Source organism: Phyllopteryx taeniolatus, chromosome 8, assembly GCF_024500385.1.
Source record: "Phyllopteryx taeniolatus isolate TA_2022b chromosome 8, UOR_Ptae_1.2, whole genome shotgun sequence".
Classification (NCBI taxonomy): Eukaryota; Metazoa; Chordata; class Actinopteri; order Syngnathiformes; family Syngnathidae; genus Phyllopteryx; species Phyllopteryx taeniolatus.
This window is the reverse complement of record NC_084509.1, coordinates 6,295,199-6,315,311: the sequence shown is the minus strand read 5'-3', so window position 1 is coordinate 6,315,311 and position 20,113 is coordinate 6,295,199. Positions and strand designations below refer to the sequence as shown.

The 20,113-nt window shown below is 39.7% G+C and overlaps 2 protein-coding genes across 2 annotated transcripts in view; one reads left to right on the top strand and one right to left on the bottom strand.

Moving 5' to 3' along the window:
- Positions 1-2,760, top strand: part of st3gal4 (ST3 beta-galactoside alpha-2,3-sialyltransferase 4) — a 42,065-nt gene extending 39,305 nt beyond the window's left edge. The window contains exon 13 of the transcript XR_009789664.1: positions 1,821-2,760. The gene's annotated coding sequence lies outside the window, so the exon portion shown is untranslated. The remainder of the gene's footprint in view (positions 1-1,820) is intronic.
- A 7,556-nt stretch (positions 2,761-10,316) lies between these two features.
- The window catches only part of kcnj5 (potassium inwardly rectifying channel subfamily J member 5), a 52,729-nt gene continuing 42,932 nt past the window's right edge, over positions 10,317-20,113 (bottom strand). Inside the window, exon 4 of the mRNA XM_061782930.1 lies at positions 10,317-11,592. Within this exon, the coding sequence (XP_061638914.1) occupies positions 11,576-11,592 (17 nt within the window). The 3' untranslated portion in view covers positions 10,317-11,575. The remainder of the gene's footprint in view (positions 11,593-20,113) is intronic.

Genomic DNA, 20,113 nt, shown 5'->3' with positions numbered 1-20,113 from the left:
CTGGAAGTGAATTTTTATAGGTTGGCAGCACTGATTATGGTGCATCTCTTCCTGTAGACTTCAGTGCTGCCCAGCATTTTGCGGCATACCGTCATGTAAAAAAACAATCACTTCTGCGTTATAGCCGGGGCGTGAATGATGAGGCAAAATAGTGGGGAGTCAGTTTTTCTCCTTTATGTATTTAGAAATATTTTTTTCCTCCTACCTGTGATTGATAATGAAGATGAGAGTAATGGTCCAACAGAGAACGTACCTTGTCCCCCTTGTTCTTCTTGGGGGAGCCAGAAGAGTATTTGTTCCTCTTTTGTTGACACATGTCAAGCGTCAGGTCATGTTGACTGTAAATGGAATGCATGGCATGGAGTGATGATAGACATAGTTGATCTTACTGTTGTGGTTATATACAAAAAAGTCGTAAAATATTGTAGACTTGTCCGCGTTGACCCTCGTTCCCTCTCTGTCTTTCTCTCGGAAGCGGACTATAATTGCCTGTTTCCTCTCATGGGAAAATGCCTTTTTGGCCTGTAATGTGCACTTACGTAACGGTGTCGGCTTTTTAATATCTAGTCGAGATTTTTCTTTTAGGAGGAAGCTTCAGCCTTTTGTACCTGTCAACCTGCTCTCAGTGTGCAAATACCCTCCCACGTCCTCTCTTCTTCCCCGTCTGCTTGTAAAGCTGAGCCTTGAATAATGACAATTGAAAACAATAGAACCACTCGAGGGTTGTTTCATAATGCTTTAAATTATGTTTTTGCTGATATCCGCTTGTGGCAAAAAAAAAAAAAAAAAAAATCTCATGTCAGCTTGGTTACTGTTAGGTTTGGACATCAAGAATCAAGAACCGATCGGAACCAGGACTAACGTTCCGGTTTTCCCGGAATCGTTCAAATTTAAAACTTCGGTTCCCAGTTTCGATGGCTCCAGTCCGCTGACCCCAATGAAGAGAGTGGCGAAAACCAATGAAGAAGAACCTGCACGAAGATGTGCTTGTTTTGGTGGCGGCGAACAAAAGTGTGTCTTAACTTAATTAAAATTAATGACCAGTTGCCTCAGTGCAACATTTGGAATAAGATTATATTGTGCAAAGGAGGCTTTCACGATGTGTGGAAGTTTGACGTGCTCCCTCCCGCTCCGAGCATCAGCCTACACTGCGCGGAACTTGTCAAGTCAATTGGGTGTGTGTGAAACAATAAAATAAGTCTAAGCAAAAATTAAGGCAGCTACCAAGGTAAACGGTGGTTGCACTTTTGCACTGATGCTTTTTAGCGTTCATTTTAGTATTCAAACCAACATAAGAGTCCATGACAGAAAAAAAAAAGCCTAACATTGAGCTAATACTTCACCAAACTCGCAATTTTACATCACAAGGAATTGGGACAAAATTCACATAAAGGTCTCAAAGTATCACAAACACTAACCTTGTGCCTCATCGGTGGGTAGATAAAGGAATCTAAGTTTTATTGCATTTGGTCCCATTCGTTACTCTTTTTCCTGCCTTCTAGGTTTTCTTTCGTTGTCAAAATTCACCACTGTTGTGTGAAGTTACCTTTTGTGCCAAAATGCTGAGTTCCGGTGCGTACCCTTCAAAATAAAAGGCTACAAGCTTAAAACACTTAAAAAAACTTACATTTTCTCAAAATGGATGTGGCTCCTTATAATGCGGCCTGCCTTGTGTGTGCACCGAGTTCCAACATCTATAAATGTTGTTGTGTGATGAGCGCTCCGCTTGACTTTTTTATTTATTTAAAAATCTTATTATTATTATAATTTGTTTTTTTTTATTACTATTTATTTATTTTATTTTATTTTATTTTTTTTAGCATTTCCTGCCGACACGCTGCTTACACAGAGGAAAAGCGGACGTGGCTGACGACAGGGGAGGGTGCGTGAAGGAGGACGCTAAAGCCACGCCCCCACGCTGGGGTGTTTTTAAAAAAATGTTTTAAATTGTTTTTGTTTTTTGTTTTGTTTTTTTCTTTTACCGCTTGACTGGCTGGGAGCATTTCCGGGGTGTGCATTGTGGGAAACAACATCGGTTTGGCTAAGGATCCCCGAAAATGTCACCTATGAAGAAACACGCTTACGAAGCACAGTTTAATTGCAAGCTATCCGTTACGCGGAGGAACATGGGAATCGAGCAGCTTCAACCGCGATAGAATTCAAGATGTACGAATCCATGGTTCGCAAGTGGACGAAGCAGGAAAACGAGCTTCGCCAAGTCAAGAAGACGAAGCTGAGTTTCCGTGCAAATAAAAGAAAAACAAAGTGCGGAAACAAGGCGAGGTGACCCGAGTTGGAAGACCAACTCGAGCAATGGATTAATGAGCAAAGAACAGCCGGGAGAAGCGTCTCTACAGACACCATTCGACTGAGTGCAATAACTCGGGGCTTGCCATCATTCCGGGAGGCTTGACGAACCGCTGGACATCGGTGTAAACAGGGTGTTCAAAGTGAAGTCAGCGGCGGGGGAGCCATGGATGACAGATGGCGAACACATCTTTACTAAGACTAGGAGGCAGCGCCCGGTGAGTTACGCCACAATTTGTGGATGCTGGGGATAACGTGTCTGCTTGCACTGTTGTTCGAGCTTTCGCACGGCAACGAGACTGAGTCGAACCTGGCGTGTTTGATTGAAAACTTGCCCAGCTGTTCATTTCGGATACAGAAGATGAGGACTTTGATGGATTTGTGGATGAGGATTGATAAAAAAAATAACGTGAGTACATTGTTAAATACTTCAATAAAGTACAACCGAACTCAGTTTTGCTCCCGCTGCCTTTTTAAAAACATTGTTTTAGCGTGCATGCATGCTAGCGTATGTTTTAAGCTAGCGTATGTTTTACCATGCCTGCGCCCAATAATACGGTGCGCCTTATGTATGTGTTAAATACAGAAATGGGCCCCGTAAGTGAGGCTGCGCCATTTAATACGGTGCGCCCTATGGTCATGAAAAGACGGTAGTAATGAAGGAAAATGCAAAATTAGTTGCAATTTGAATGCATCAGTCATAACGAGCAACAAAAATAAGGGAGAATGATTGCTGTCTGTATTTACTTCCAATTATGTGGGTATGCCAGTTAAGGCCATTTTATTTTTTCAAGGGGACACTATATGGGCTGCTGCAGCGAAGTGGAGAATGAGGACTGTCATAGTGCAGCATACAAAGCTTAGGTGCTGCAGCAGTATAAGCTAATGTTAGCATGTGTTTATTTTTGCCATTTCTTTCCATGTGTTCCCTTCATAGTAACACTGATTTCCATTGCACTTCAAAATATCACAGCAGGAAAATGCAAAAACCACACCGCATTGAACGCACCGGTTGGACCGAGTAACAAAAACAGAGAATGAGGGTCTTCTGTCGGCTATTTCCTTCTCAGCATGTGGGTACATTGGTAAAGAGGCCAATTTGTTTTTAAAGAGAAGACTATAAATAGTACCTGGTGCGATCTGCTTTAATAGCAAATAGGGCCATGTCTAGTTAAGTCAGTCATGGGGTAAAATAAGAAGCATAACGTCCATGTCTGCTTCCATGGTTAATGTTACACTTTCCCTCTTTGCTAGCATCAATACCATTCTTTGGTGGCAGCACAAAAAGCCAAAGAAAAAGCAAAAAATGCTTGTGGAGTCCTTTAGATGCTCACTGAGCCGAATCTTGTTGGATTTTTAACGTGACATTAGAGGCTTATTTTTATTTTTTATTAGGCTTATTTTTCCTAATGATTCCAATTTGTACAGTATCACTTGATTGGTATTCTGGTTCAGAGGCTTCTCTGTATTCTGTCTTTGTTTATTTTTCCATGTCACTGGCTCACTTTGGACAAGGAGAAGAAGTTTCCCACTACAGCAAATGCCTGGAATCTTCCAAATGGGGAACGCTTCAAGCTCCGTGAGCTCCTAAATGGCTATGATACATGACGCTGTGATTAAAAGCAGTGGAGTTCGTCTATGGGCCATACTTGATGCATTCTGGGATGTTTTCATTGTGCTCTCTAAAATGCACAGACCCATGAAAAGAAATGAATGCAATTCCACCATTGTACTTCATGTTCGCATGCATCTTTGGTTCAATACAGTCTACTTGATTGTTCATTGTTTGTGGAATCTGCTCTGTGATACATCCTTCGGTCATTTGCCAACGATTACAGAATACGTGGATCACGCGGACACCGAGCAATTGCATCAGGCTTTATCAAGCCAAGGAGTCCTCGTGGGGCAGCATGACCACATCCTGCGTGAAGTTATGGACAGCGTTACAGCTTTGACTAGCTAAGTAGAATCACTAGATTCGTATTTGAATCATGTGTGTACACTTACCTCATCTCCTGTCACGATTACACTCCCGGTCTCGAAAATGTCGTTTCTTGATGAACCTATTGTACATTGTCCCTCGCAATATACGGGTGAACTTGATTCATGCGGACAATTCCTGAATCAATGTTCGTTTTTCGCAAGAAGAACAATCTGTGGCTGATTACACCATTTTGTTCCGCATTCTTGCCACTGAGAGTAATACGGCGCTATGTGGTATTTTTCAGTAAAGATTTAATACATAAAATAAAAGACGAACTGGCTTCTGGGTTGGTAGGTGTCGCAATCTGGCTAGATAATCGCCTTTGACAAAGACAACAAGAGCAGACGATACCCAAGATTAAAAATTGGAGTCTCTTTAGTCCCTATAACGGAAACCGGAGTACCCGGAGAAAACCCATGCAGGCATGGAGAGAACATGCAAACTCCACACAGATTTGGGGCGCGGGGCCCGGATCCTCAGAACTGTGAGGCAGACGTACGAACCAGTCGTCCACCGTGTCGCCGTAGTTTTTACAGTAATGAAGTATTTGTACTTTGTTGCATCCCACCACTGTTCTTTCAGAGTACCCATTTTACAACCTTTTCTGTAATTTAAGGTCATGTGAACGGGTATGAATTTGACGACTTTGTCTTCCGTGCATAAAACGAAATGTTCACCGCCATCTCCACATCATTTTTAATGCAGTACAGGAAACATGTTTCCAACATGCAGATAACAATGGTTCGAATTCTACACTTTAATACATCAAAAACAGTTTGTTTGTCGATTTAGTGCTGCTGTTTTGGTTAGCAACTGAGTACAAATTCTGCTCAGCACTAATAAACAAGTACATAAAGAATAAATAAAAAAATGGTAGTATGTGCCGCTTCAGTTATTGGGGGTCCTTTATTTGTACAATGCACAAGCACTAAATAAAATAAACTGTTTTGGATTAATGTAGAATGAAATGCAACAACTGAGGCAGACTAGGCAGAAAAAAAAGTCAGGTAACATAAATATGGATGGACTAAACATTGTGGAGTGACCACATGTAAGTGTCTACTGAAATGTTCATCACCAAAACTCAGTAAATAAATTAAAAAAACCAAAATAGCAAAGGTGTTATTTGCTGCCAAGACCTGTTTTCTTCAATGTTCTCTCCGATTGGTTATCTTGAGCTGCATGAAAGTGCACTGCTGAGATGTGCAGTTTCGTATTCATCACCAGGCGGCCTTAGTTGTAACCTGCGGGCCTGTTTTCTCAATTAGACTCTGACAGCAAGTCTAGTGCACTACGAAGAACTGCAAATGTCACTTTGGACTTCAGTTTCACCTCCATCCGTCTTAAGCGCTCCCTGTTGATACCCACTCTGTCTGTGTGTGTGTGTATGCGTGTGTGTGTGTTCAATGCAAGTGTATTGGTCTCTGAGGAGCAAGTTAACCCTGGTGTATAGAGGCAGGGAGTAGCAGCTGGAGATCCACTCTCCCTTGGTTCCTGTCCCAATTAATTAGCATGGACAAAGACGTTTATGCAAACACACACGTCTGTTGCCCACACGCAAATGCACACAGACACACACAGTGAGGTTTAATGCAAGCAAGACAGAGCTTATGCTACAGTGTCTTCCAGACAAAAGCCCCATGTTAATAATTACAACAATAGCTATATCGGGTGGTTTTAGTGTTGCTAAAACAGAATAGTTGGCTTATTAGTCAAAAAGTAGTCAGCAATGACTTTATCACATATTACAATGAGAATGAGTTAGAGTGCAAAGTGCCTCTTAATGCTGCATGTGGCTGGCCAAATCGATTTCTTTTCTTTTTTAAAAATATATATTTTTTTTAACTTAAGTTATATTGTGCATCTTGTTACATAAACTGCATTCACTCAAAAGCTGCAGTATGCAATTCCAGTACATTACACAAGGCGACAGGATTATTTTCTATACATTCCATAATTCTGTGCCAACCATATTATTCGCAGTCTGTCTGCATGTGATTGAAGCTGCTGGAAAAGCTATTTAAAAAAAGAGATGGAAATTTTTATGTAAAATTGGTTGGAATGATGAAAGTTGATGACCTGATAAAAATGGAGAAATGATATTCACATCTTTAATATTTTGTCATTTTGGTCAAATAGCTCAATCGTCCTCTCGTCTGACCATTAAACCTTTGTCCAGAAGGCGTTTGGCTTACCCATGTGCGCATCTGCAAATTTCAGTTAAGCTTGAAGGTGTAAGGCAGGGCTTTTTTAATAGTTGGCACCCTCTCAGCCCGTGGAGAATTAAAACTCACTTCACCCTGGACAGTGACATTGATGTTCCAGCAGTTTCAGGTTTATAGTAAGCTCAAACTTTGGTGGTTCTTGGGGCATGCCTGAACATCCTTGCCAATTTTCTTTCATCCAAGGGTGACAGTTTGGGTCTTCCAGACCATGGCAATGTGTTGACATATTCAAATAACTTTTAAAGTTGTTTAAACTAATGATCTTAGAATCAGCAGTTCAGAAATGGCACCAAAAGACTTTCCTTAACTTGTGAAAATCTCCTTTTCTTCTTTTTAGAGCTTTACCTTGGCAATCCCTATTGTCCACAGTATCAGTTGATCCAATGAGTCCTGGCAAACAAATTATTTTAATGCTAGCAAAGAGAAACTGCTGACTGCTGTCAATAACGATCATGCAAGAAATTCTAGAATCCTCAGTTCCATGTATTAAAAGACTATATATTGTATATATAATCCCGACCAAGTGAGGATTCGAGAAAAACAAATACGGTAAATACATTCGAACTTGTCTGAACAATTCTAGTTTTTGAAAATTATTGAAGATGTACAGTATGTTGCACCTCATGGAAAAAGAACAGTTTGAATATGTGTGTGGGGTGTGTATGGGGTCTCTCTTTTGGATCACTAAACTGTATGAACTATTTTACTTTAGCATAAAGGTATATGTGTGTTTTCTGGTGTCTTTAACACTCCTAATACTGTACTGGACTTTTTTTTTTTTTGCTTTAAATTTGGAATTAGACCAATTCCTGTTAGCATTTACACCCACTGAAAGACGGAGAAGCAACCCACACAGATCATGAACTGCGTTGTGTTTACTTTTATTGTTACGTGTCCAACTATCTTAGAAAAAGTCAAAACATAAGTGGGCATGAATTGGAATCATTTGCAGACTTTCCTATAGTAGAATAAAGGTACATCTCAATAAATTTGAATATATTTATTCTAATTTATTGAGATAACATAACTAAATAAATTGCACAACAGAAGCCTGCAGATGACTACAGATGTTGTTTATTAGCTATGAAATAAAGTAGGAACACAGCCTTCAGCCTCACAAAGTTCCACTAAAAATGTGAGAAAAATAAACGAAAAACCCTAACCCGGACCACAAATAGGTGAATTGGCGGGTGCCGAACCAGGGCCCACTGTACTACTTCTTATTTTCCAGGAGTTTGGATGCCCTGTGGCACCATCCTGTCTCTCACAGGTCACATTTGGTATTACGGCAGACATGATGATGTGTATGGTGTGCTGTGTTGGTTATCCGGAGTATATGCACGCACATGGTAATTCTTCATCATGTGTGGGGTCTTTCACATTTTAAAAAAATTAAATTAAAAAAAAAAAAAAAAAATCGGTGTTGAAATCAAGTGTGTGTAACCCTCTTGAAATGCCTGCTCGACAATAAAATCAAACAAAGCTTACAATATTTTACAAAACTGGTGCTATGTGGGCCTGCAGTAAAAGGTCTGGATTTATTGGCATAAAAGCCAGAAGCAGGATTGACTTCATAATATCATGCACGTTTAACTTTATGAATGGGTTTTATATTGAACACAGGTGAAAACACCACTGTGTGCTTGTGCATCCTTCAGTTATTATGCATTTTAAAAGGGTTGAACCGCCTGCTGCGTCGCCCGCTGTTGCTGCAAACTTATCAAGTCACATGACGTTTTCTTCATGCTTGTGTCACTCAGCAAATGGCTGACGGCTCCTTCACATCTGCCCACTGGCGATGTGAGTGCTTGAAGAATGACATGAACAGGACATGTTTGTCAAAAAGGTTTATGCTTGTTTTAAATCATTCTGAATGTTTCCGAAATCGGCAGCAGGCTAAAAGTGAATAACTAACGCGAAATAACACGGTCTCCATGGTGATGAATTTGGTCTGAAATCGCTTGAAGGTCTCACATGCCTGCCAATGAATAGAGAATTAATCTTTACTCTCATGACCAGACTCAATAGTTGAATATATTTGAGTGAAAAATGGTTCTTCTCACATGAGGTCATCCGTTTCTAATTAAAGACCACTTCCAGCTGAGGCCTAGTGCACAGGGGTGTGTGCGTGTGTGTGTGTGCGCACACACACACACACACAAAATGAATCATTATTTAGTTGTCAAGGTACAGTCTGATATTGTTCATCAAAATTTTGATCATTAAATAAAGTAAATTGCGTTTTTGTCACATATGGGGTCATCTTTTACTCGGTCATAACTTACAGTGTTTTGAGGTTACAAATGGCACGCAGTGGACTATTTTGCGCAGCTACATAAGAATATGTCGTAACACGGCACAAGAAGGCACCACTGTTCTTACAGGTTTTCCTTTCATTGTTTTATATTTATGTAATGTTTTTAATACAAATATTAATTGTGATGACAATCCTAATTTAACTAAATAATGGAACATTTTTCATCTGCCCACCTCAAACTAATTGTGACTAACACAACAGCGTCTGAAATAAAGAATAAAGAGCTGCAAGACCAGCCTGGTTTTCATGGAGCCATCTTTTCCAATTTTAATCGCTTTAGAAGCTGAATGAAACTGAATGAAAATGCTTCATTTAAACCTCAATCGAAATAAGCAGGCCGAATCTGAATGGCGGAGTTTGTACGTGACGGAGATCTTGTTTTTAACTACTTATGAGTTTTTTTTTTTATCAAGTGTTTTTTTTTTTTTTTTAATAAATGCATAAAAACAATCCCAACTACTGTGCTGAATAGACGACAGACCGCGGTCTTGCTATATGACGTGACGTTCACGACGAAGTGCGCATGTCAGATGGCTGTTCCGAAGAGTGCACATGTATAAACCCGATCGGAATAGGTGCCCTCACATGTAAACAGTTGACCAGAGATCTTCAATCGGAATGATTTCAATCTGAATGACAAAGAACATCTCCGTGAAAACCCGGCTACTGTGTGGTTGGTATGCTCCGAAACTCGTTAGCTCGTCAGCTAGCTCACAAACACAACAAGCAGTTAACTTTCCCATGAGTGTCTCTGTTGTCTGAATCTAGGTGTTGCACATGAAGCATGGCTATAGAGTATTGGATGGCCCCAACACCCGCAAGAGTCTACCGGTCCGCCGGCATTCCATGAGCCCACTAGCGGCTAATGACACAGCCGTCCAACTCGCTCACTGTGTGATACGCGCGCCGGCTCACCAGAACAATGACAATTTATCGAGTCCGGAAAAACTATAGTGTCCATCTTATTTATCGAAATATAAGCCAATATAGTAATTATCGTGACAGGCCAATCACTGCAATGAATCCAGGGTACCCATAATGCTTTTTGCTGTCTACATTGCAGGACCCCGATAGTGAGGGATAGTGTAAATGGTTAACCAAGGTTCACACCATGTCCATCCATCCATCCATCCATCCATCCTTTTTCTGAGCCGCTTCTCCTCACTAGGGTCGCGGGCGTGCTGGAGCCTATCCCAGCTATCATCGGGCAGGAGGCGGGGTACACCCTGAACTGGTTGCCAGCCAATCGCAGGGCACATACAAACAAACAACCATTCGCACTCACAGTCACACCTATGGGCAATTTAGAGTCTCCAATAAATGCATTTTTTTGGGATGTGGGAGGAAACCGGAGTGCCCGGAGAAAACCCACGGCTTGATGATGACTTGTGATGGCTTTCTATTCCTGGGTTTGAATCTCTGCTCAGGCAACCCTGTGTGGAAGTTACATGATCTCTATGTGCTTGCATGGGTTTCTGTCTCCAGGTACATCTGCTTCCTCCCACATTCCAAAAAGGTTAATGAAGACTCTAATTGTCCATAGGTGTGAATGCAAATGAGAATGATTGTTACTTGTTTGTCTATATGTGCCCTGCGATTGACTTGGGACTAGTCCAGAGTCAGATGGAATAGGCTCCAGCTCACACACAACAATAATGAGGACAAACGCTATAGAAAATGATAATTATAACTCCTTTGGTCGACTTTCTATGGGAAAATAGTTTCAAATTTGCAACAGATGAGAGTCCTCAACTACCTTTGTCTATTTTAATTGGTTGGAATGTTTTCACATTCATGACGTGCGTGCTATTCTGATACTTTCATGTCCAACTTGGCTTTGCCTCATTTACCTGAGATGCATAAAGAGAAAGAAAGGTTGATGCAAAAACCTGATTTTACAGCCTGTCACTATTCTAGTGGGATGCTAATAAATGGCTCCTCTATGCCAAAATATTCACATGATTAGCCAACTGAGAAACTGGCTGGCAGGGAACATGATGGCTGAAGATACACTATGTAAACACTTTGCACCTGCATGCTTTGATTAGACCATGTGGATGAAATGGTTTGGAAATCCAAGGAAATGGTTGCTCATTTGATTTCTAAAGATTTATTTAGCAGTCATTTTGCCCATCACATTTGATAGTCGGCATTTCAAACTGCACTACTAAAGTTTATGATTATCCTTGGAGATACTTTTCTGCCTGGAGTATCAATGTTTAGCATTTATGGCTGGTCGTAGATAAAAAAGAAAAAAAATCCAATGCCAAACAAACTGTCATAACATGCTACTAAATGAGTCATCAATAAAAGGCAACCGTAGCTTTTACAGCTTGCGGTGCACTAACATCAGTCGCAGAGCTAGACTTTTATCCTTGGGGTGGCCGAGGCTATTTCAGGGGATCCCAGACAATGAGAATGAATTTGTTTCTCGACCAATGAATTGCAATCCGAGTCTCTGAATGTTGCAATGTACATACTAAGCACACAGAAGATGACATTTGTGCCCATAAATTAAAGTTTATTAACAATGTTTACAACACAATGTACACACAAACACAACTTCAACAATTTTTCAATAATCACAGAGTAACCCGCTCACAGTTATCCACTCACACACACGCACGGACACGTGCACACACACACACACAAGCTATTCACTCACACTCTCTCTGTCCACCTTACCGTTACCTGGCTTGCTTCTCTTTAAAAAGAAGTTATATATCTTGTCCCCCTGTCTCTTCATTTCTCAACGGACCCTATGAAAAAAAAATAGGCCAGATTTGTTACTCTTAGCATTACTTACAATTACACAATGTTATCAAATCCCCACTTCAAGCCTAAAAAAATGTCAGGGGAAATAGACCACTGTAGATGTAAGTTTAATATTCAAACTTTTAGCTACTCAGTAGTTCTTAGCTGGTTTCGCCTCAGGACCCAAAATTTAACTTAGTCATTAAGTCACAATCCAAATTTTTGACATTCTTTAGCAACTCAAATTTATTTCACAAAAAAAAAAAAGAAATAGCCCAGTAATACAAAAAGCCTTTATGCAATGTTGAAACCATGAACACAGTATATATATATATATATATATATATATATATATATATATATGAAACATGAACATGACAAACATGAAATATGAAATAAAAAGGCACACATTTTATGAAGTAAATAAAAAGGCAGACTTCTTTTTTTGTAGTGGAAAAAGGCAGACTTTTTGAATCAAATAAACAGACAAAATACTTAAATAACAATGCTGAATTAACTTGAAATAGGTTATACCTATTTTAAACAAGCTAAATTGGTGATAGTGGTGAAATTTCAGAAATCAAACTCTAAAATATAAAGGCAGAATGAACTTGAATTCCAGTATTTATGCTTTTTGAACAAGTTACACTTGTGAAGCTCATTAACAGCACTTTTGTGACCCCCTCAACTCCTGAAGTTTTCTTCGAAAGCGCTCCACTAGTTTGTCTTAAAAGTGTTTTTAGCTAGCCTGTTGTGCAGTACATTATGCATGAAATAAGATGCCGCCCAGAAGAGGAAAAAAATGCAACAGCAACAATTTTGAAACTGTAGCGGTGTCAGTTTTAAAGCTTTTAAACAAACATCAGTATACTAACGGTTTAGAGACATAAGGGCAAAACGTGAAGGATAATCCCCCATCCTCCTCCACGTTAGATTTAATTTAAACCTAGAGCATGAAACAGCTAGCTGGCCGATTGTCTGCTTGTTTCATTCCTCTAAAATCATTGGAGAAACACGTCAATATATAAGCAGAAATCCGAATTAAATGTACACGTTCATGTGGAGTGGCGGTTTGAAGCTGACACTGGGGGGTCCAATCAGATTTCAAGGGGGTCCAGTGCTATCCCGGACTCCCCTCTGGCTCCGCCCGACTAACATGAGCATTAGCATGAATCTACCAAGAGAAACAGACCAATAATGAATTATTATAAAATTAATATAGATCACATTTGTTCAGTTTTTGACTGTACAGGGATTAACTTCTCTTTTTACTTAAATGACAGTTAGGTTGCAATGTTTCAATCTTACGTAAAGTATTATTTGTCCAATAAATAAAGGTTGTTTGTGGGCGACAGTTTGACCCTGGAAAAATGTAATTATTACTTGTATTGATTATTATTATTTTTTTAATTAGAACAACCTAAAAGTCAACCAGACTCACAAAGCTGATTGTGTTCAACTTTGGAGGTTCCACTGTAGTTATAAAACGATCAGTTTTGCCGTTATGATTAAATGTGTGTAATAAATACGCGATTCTTCCCAAGATTCATTTTCTCAGACTAATATTGATGCTCACAGATAAGTGAGTTCTGGGTTTTAAAAATAACATCCATGGACTTTAGAAATTAAAATCAAATTAGGTAGACAAAATGAGCAGATCCCCCTGTCTACCTTCAATAACCCAGCTTCATTTCAGGTTTTAATGGCATTTTCTAAGCTTGAATATCACATATCAACTCATATAAGTGCCCTGAATGTGGTATCAGTTAATTTTAGATAAAACAATTGGACATTATTTGTCCTCATCGTGTCAAGAAGACAAGCAGAAAGAGATTTTACAGCCTGATAGATCAATGAGTTATATTAAAAAATGGTAATGCGAGAGACTGATGGGACTTATTTCTTATCTTCATCAGAGAAAGTACTTATGTAAGAGGTTTCTTTCTCTGGGGGCCGGCTCAGTGTCAAATGGATATGCACTTTAACACTTAATAAATGTGATAAACCCCACACCTCCGTTATGCAACCCTTTAAGCAATTCCAGAATTAAATCACAATAGTCTGAGGGGGAGAAAATAAAGAATTTGGGTTAAAGATTATGGACTTGGCAGCATTTGGCTTAGAAGCTGTCAGATATGCCTTCCAGAAGCTCATTAGCATACTTCTTTCGTCTAAATATAGCCCTTTATCCAAAGCTGAAGGGCAAACAAATGAATCTGCGTAAAAGGGTGTGTAAGCAATGTTGGATGGTCCCCTTTAGCTCGTAGTCACTGTGACGACGATGCGTACCCAATGTTATACAAGTAAATAAGACGTGTGACGCCGATGTACCCGACGTTGCAATTTATGCGCCCATTTGGAAACGTTTACTATGCTGCTTGTGAGAGCGCAAACTGCAAATGACTGCAGGCTGCAGGGATGCCAGGGGAATGTGCTAAAAGGTCACAGGCAAAACAAGCTTGGCTGGAGGGAGGACATGCAATGACAAGGAAGCACGTGTTGAAGATACACAAATCTCGTGCCCCCCCCCCCCCCTAAAAAAAAAAAAAAAAAAAAAAAGTCCCCGAGACTCTATGGCAGAGTTTGCATCAAGGAAGTGAGACGTAACGTGTACTATACCAGGCAGGCGGTGGTTTCGGATTGGCCCACTCTGTATGGGAAGCGGCATGTGTTCGCTGTTCGCTTGATGTGATTATATATGAATCATAAAGGGTTGCTGCCTTATGCAGGAAGAGTTGAAGCACCAAGCAGGTCACAGATGCATGCGAAATGCCAGGGCCCAAAGGAGACCATCGCCCCACATGAAAAAAACCCCCCAAAAAACGTCAATTCAGTATAATTCATTTAACAAATATTTGATATTTTCGGAATACCCCAAAAAGCTGACAGTTTAAATGTTTGTGCTGTTACAAAGCGAGCAATAACTGTTTCTCTGTTGTTTCACTTCCTTTAATTAGCAGAACCATCAGCAGTGTGCTTCCATGAGAACCGATTTTGATTGCAATATATTTCGTTGCGCGGCACGGTGGCCGACTGGTTAGAGCGTCAGCCTCACAGTTCTGAGGTGCGGGGTTCAATCCCCGTCCCCGCCTGTGTGGAGTTTGCATGTTCTCCCCGTGCCTGCGTGGGTTTTCTCCGGGCACTCCGGTTTCCTCCCACATCCCAAAAACATGCATGAATTGGAGACTCTAAATTGCCCGTAGGCATGACTGTGAGTGCGAATGGTTGTTTGTTCCTATGTGCCCTGCGATTGGCTGGCAACCAGTTCAGGGTGTACCCCGCCTCCTGCCCGATGACAGCTGGGATAGGCTCCAGCACGCCCGCGACCCTAGTGAGGAGAAGCGGCTCAGAAAATGGATGGATGGATATTTCGTTGCCCCTTGTGTTTCATGTGCTAACTTGTTAAGACAATAATCAAACAAGTGTAACCCAAATCAAACGATTTAACACTACTTTAGCTGTGCTCACAGGTAGTTTGCTACTCTGGTCCAGACCAAAATATAATGTAATAAAGTAGCTCTTTAATATACAGGGTGATTGAAAAGTAACTCCCTATTTTAAAATACTTATAATTTATTCATATGTTGTAATATTTTTCTCAGTTTCTTAGTGTATGTTCCACGATTAAAGGAGGAAGTCTATTCTACCAAACCAACGACTTTGGAAAGGGCGAATACGAGAAGTTATGTCTTCCATCCCACAAGAGTTCCTTGTGAAATCAGTTAATGCGGTTCCCAGGCAGCTTGAGAAACTGGTGGCTAATGCTGGCGCCCATATCGAATTTTAAATAAAACGCCATGCAATGCACTTTCTTCTTGTGCTCATTTCTTGTAAGACTTCTAGGTCAGAAATAAATTACAAGTACTTAAAAATAGGGAGTTACATTTCAATCACCCGAGACATGTAGCAAAAGTATACATCCCTCTCTCTCCCTCTCCGTGCCGCTTATATATATATATATATATATATATATATATATATATATGCTCAGTGATTAACTTATCTTTTTACTAAAATGACACTTACGTTGCAACGTTTCAACTTTGGAGGTTCCACTGTAGTTCTAAAAGGCTACATTTTGCCGTCATGAGTAAATGCGTCCATGAAATATGTGATTCTTCCCAAGATTCATTTTCTCTGACTAATACTGATGCTTACAGATAAGCGAGTTCCGGGTTTTAAAATTAACATCCATGGAATTTAGAAATTAAAATATAATTAGATAAAAGGAGCATATCCCCCTTTCCACTTTTCAATTAATGTGTGGATCTAAGGGTGTGTCACAAGCAGCGGACACATGACCAAACACAAAATATTAGGGATGTCCCGATCCAACTTTTTCACTTCCGATTCGATACCGATAATTTGGTCTGATACCAATATTTGTGCGATCTGATATCAGCAATATTCATACATACTTTACTTATTTTGCAGTATGGAATGTTAGAAAAGGCTTGATGGAGTGGTATTACTCAAACAGAGAACAATAATCAGCAACAGTAGGTATGAGAAAAACTGGCCCATTTATTATTAACCAATGGGTTACAGTACATAAGGTAACTTTAAAAATAAGAATGTACAACAATTGAATAAAATAAATCTAAATTATATCAGGAAATCCTGAAAAATAACTTATAAAACCAATAACAAAAATACAATATATATTTAAATTGCACCATACCGTAACCACTGCTTCATTTAAACATAAGCATATTCTACATGTGAGTAGATTCAATGAAAATAAATTAGAAAACCAATAAAAATGATCTCAAAAAATAATAAATACAAATTATACTTTAGAAGTGCAAAATTCAATTTTTCTTTTTTTTTACTTTCAATATATAGTGGGAACATCATCTACTTTTCCCACATATGTGGCAATACACTTTTGAACTTCTTGATGCAACTGTGGTTTAGTTTTATTGACAATCGCTGCTCCTGCTGTGCATGTCTTGGCCTGGTCTTGGCAGTGTGGTGCACACAATGAGATACACACTTGCAGGAACAAAGAAAATAAAAGTCACGATCGAATATCGCTATGATAACTCGTGTTTCACATAGTTTGAAGAATATATGCCAGAGAGTATCGTTATCTTGCCTGCTTGTATGTGGTTATACAGCGTTTGAGCACCAATAGTCATTATTTTGAGAGATATGTGCCGCAAGTTCAATGCTAAATTTCGTTGGCTCATCAAAGGTGTTTTTCATTCATTGTCTGTTAGGTTTGAGTTAGGGATTTTTGTGAGCAAAAACGACGAAAGAAACAAAGGTTGTGATGTATTTGAACATTCAATAGGTATAATTCTTGTTTTATGTGAGTTTAGTTTTACAGTAAACTTAAACAAGAGTGTCAATAAATGACCTTAAAGAAGCAACACTCACTCTTAGCAACCTGTTGTTGTGATCACATGGGATCTCCATGCTGTCCGGGAGCTGCTGGATAAAAGTGCTGGAGCGGCTCATGGAATGGACTGCTTGTATAAGAATCGTAAAATCTGAGATTTTTGATCCAATTCGATCTGATCCGATACAATTTTTTTTGCTGACATCGGACAGATTTCCGATCTCAAAGATTGGATCGCGACACCCCTAACAAATACCATGGCCAAATTTTAACGTCGCATTTTGACAAAATTCAGAACACATTGCTCACAGGCACATTTTCAGAAATGGACAGCTCACAATAGGATTGTCTTTTCCATTTGTAAATAAATGTATGTGAATATTTGTTTCAGATTCATTGGGTAGGAAGAAGAGCAGAATTACAGTTGGTGCTCGCTATATTGCAGTTCACTTTTTGCAGGTTGACTGCATCACATCATAATTTTTTTGATCATACTTATATCACTGATTATTGGCTATAATGCTGGATTATGAAGTCATTATTTTGTACACCAGGACTGTAATTGCAGCGCTATAAGTCTCAGCCAGGAAGAAAGGGTGTGTAAAAAACACATTGTCCAAAGTTTGAGATCATTTCATACAATAATGTAGTAGTTGTGACTGGTGACCGCAAGTGGACAAAAATAATACCTGCAACTTACATGCATATATTTTGGTATCATACAGTATGTATGAAGGTTTGAAATCCATCTATTTTCCATACCGCTCACTAGGGTCACAGGCGTGCTGGAGCCTATCCCAGCTATCTTCGGGCGAGAGGCAGGGTACACCCTGAACTGCACGCCAGCCAATCGCAGGGCACATATAAACAAACAACCATTCATGCTCACATTCACACCTACGGGCAATTTAGAGTCAACAATTAACCTACCATGCATGTTTTGGGGATGTGGGAGGAAACCGGAGTACCCGGAGAAAACCCACGCAGGCACGGGGAGAACATGCAAACTCCACATAGGCGAGGCCGGATTTGAATCTTGGTCATGGGTTTCCAGATCATAGATAGCCAATATGACTGGATTCAATTAGCAGACGTGCCTACGTGGTGGCCATGTTGAATGTGGCAACATTATTTACATGGTGGCAGGAGTTCATCTATAGAGTAGCATATCGAGCATAGTGCTCTGCACCGCAGAGAGAGCTCACATGGCTGTCTGCGGTGTTTATATAAAGAGGAATATGCCACACAAGTCTCTGTAGTCTGGAACATGCTATTTTTGGTACAGTAACAGCTTTTTATGTATTTATCAAGCTGTGCAACTATGACAATCGAATTCAAACGAGGAAGCACTTATTCTTCGTGGCTCATGAAAGCGACTCGCCTATGACGAGTACGTCAATAATGTCCACATAAAGCGCACCAGCGGTAAGTTTGGTTACATTTTGAAACTTTTCAAACATTTTCAAGCTTTTTTATATTTATTTACAATAACTTTGTACTGTACTGGGCATTTTGGGCCACGAAAAAAGTAGAAAACATCATTCTTTTTACTGTGCAGTAATATGGCTGTATTTGGCGACAAAATAAATGCTTCAATGTACTGGACAATCGGCTGTTACGGACTATTAGTCCATTTTATTGAGGTTCCACTATATTTATTATTCTGAGAAAAATGACATTTATTCAACCAGATCTGAACATTTTACAAACTGCTCATTGGCTCAATCTGATTGTGTTCCACATCAGTTGACAATTCCCCAAAATGTTGTTTTTCAAAATCGATGTGTGCTATTAGTTCTTTTAAAAAATTCATACAGTGGAAGAACGTCAGTCAATAGAACGGACTAATAGGGGCGGGGGGTTCGTCCTGCATTGCGCCGCAGCACCAGTAAACAAAAGCGGCCAATTCTGGAACGAACAGACTGTGTCAATGGCATTTTAAGTGACAAATGGAAACTATTTTTGGACACATTGTTCAGTCGGGACAGTACGTTTAATCCAATATCTGTTATATCAGGGTCCGTTTTATCGAGGTTCCACTGTACGTGTAGAAATTTGGGATGAGTTGGAAAACTATATTTTGTATCCAGATAACACAATGGCATGATGCACTAGTTAAGAAACCTGTTTAAATAAATTGAGGAAATTTGTCATGAAAATACACGTGGGTTGTCTTCACTTCTTCACCACTTCTTCAGCATCTGTTGTCAGCCATCTAGACATCACAATTAAAATCTCTTTGTCTGGGATTCCCATCGGTACATATGAGGGGGTCCGTTATAAAACAAGTTCACAAACCCATCAAGTCACTGGGATGAGAGAAAGTGAACTATTTGGGTGAAGGCATCATCAGTCAATCTATCTTCTGGGTTGAAACATCATGATACCGTGAGTGTGTGTGTGTGTGTGTGTGTGCGTGCGTGCCTGTGTGCACGTGTCTGTGTGCGTGTGCTAAAACAAATGAGTCATCCACAGGTAGGTGAGCACCGGACAGCACTCTTTCCAATTCTAGTGTTGTTTTGGCGCGTGGGAGAGAGAGGAGTCACAAGGGGTCAGCTTTTCAATGAGCAGGAGAAATGGGTGGAAAGAGAGCGCGATGATGAAACCCAAAGATAAATGTGGAGCATGAGTTTATCTCCCCATGAGGTCATTTGGTTCAAATAACATAACATAATGCTAATTTGGTCAGTCGGTTGGATACTTGTAGATGCGTGTACATCAAATATAAAAAAGTCTACACATCCCTGTTCAAATCAAAAATTGTGTTTTTTTTTTTATATAAATAAAAATGAGATCAAGATAAATCATTTCCAAAAATTTCCATCATTAATGTGACCCACAGTATAACCTCTACAAGTCATTTAAAAAACGGAAATATTTTAGAGGAGAAATAAAAATAAACAACTGAGATAATGGTACTGCACAAGTGTGCACACCCTATATAATTGGGGATGTGGCTATCCGGGGAGGGTGCTATCTTCAGAATTAATCAATCACATTCAAACCCAGGTTAAATGGGAGTCAGCACACAAAAGCCCCCCTTTAAAGTGCCTCATATCAACCCCAAATAACTTTGTACTAATCGCAAATCAAATTTGCGATTAGTTGTTCACACATTCACCTATTTGCGTATGTTTATGTGGAACCTATCCTTTTGCGAAAGCTTTGGCAAATATGTTCAT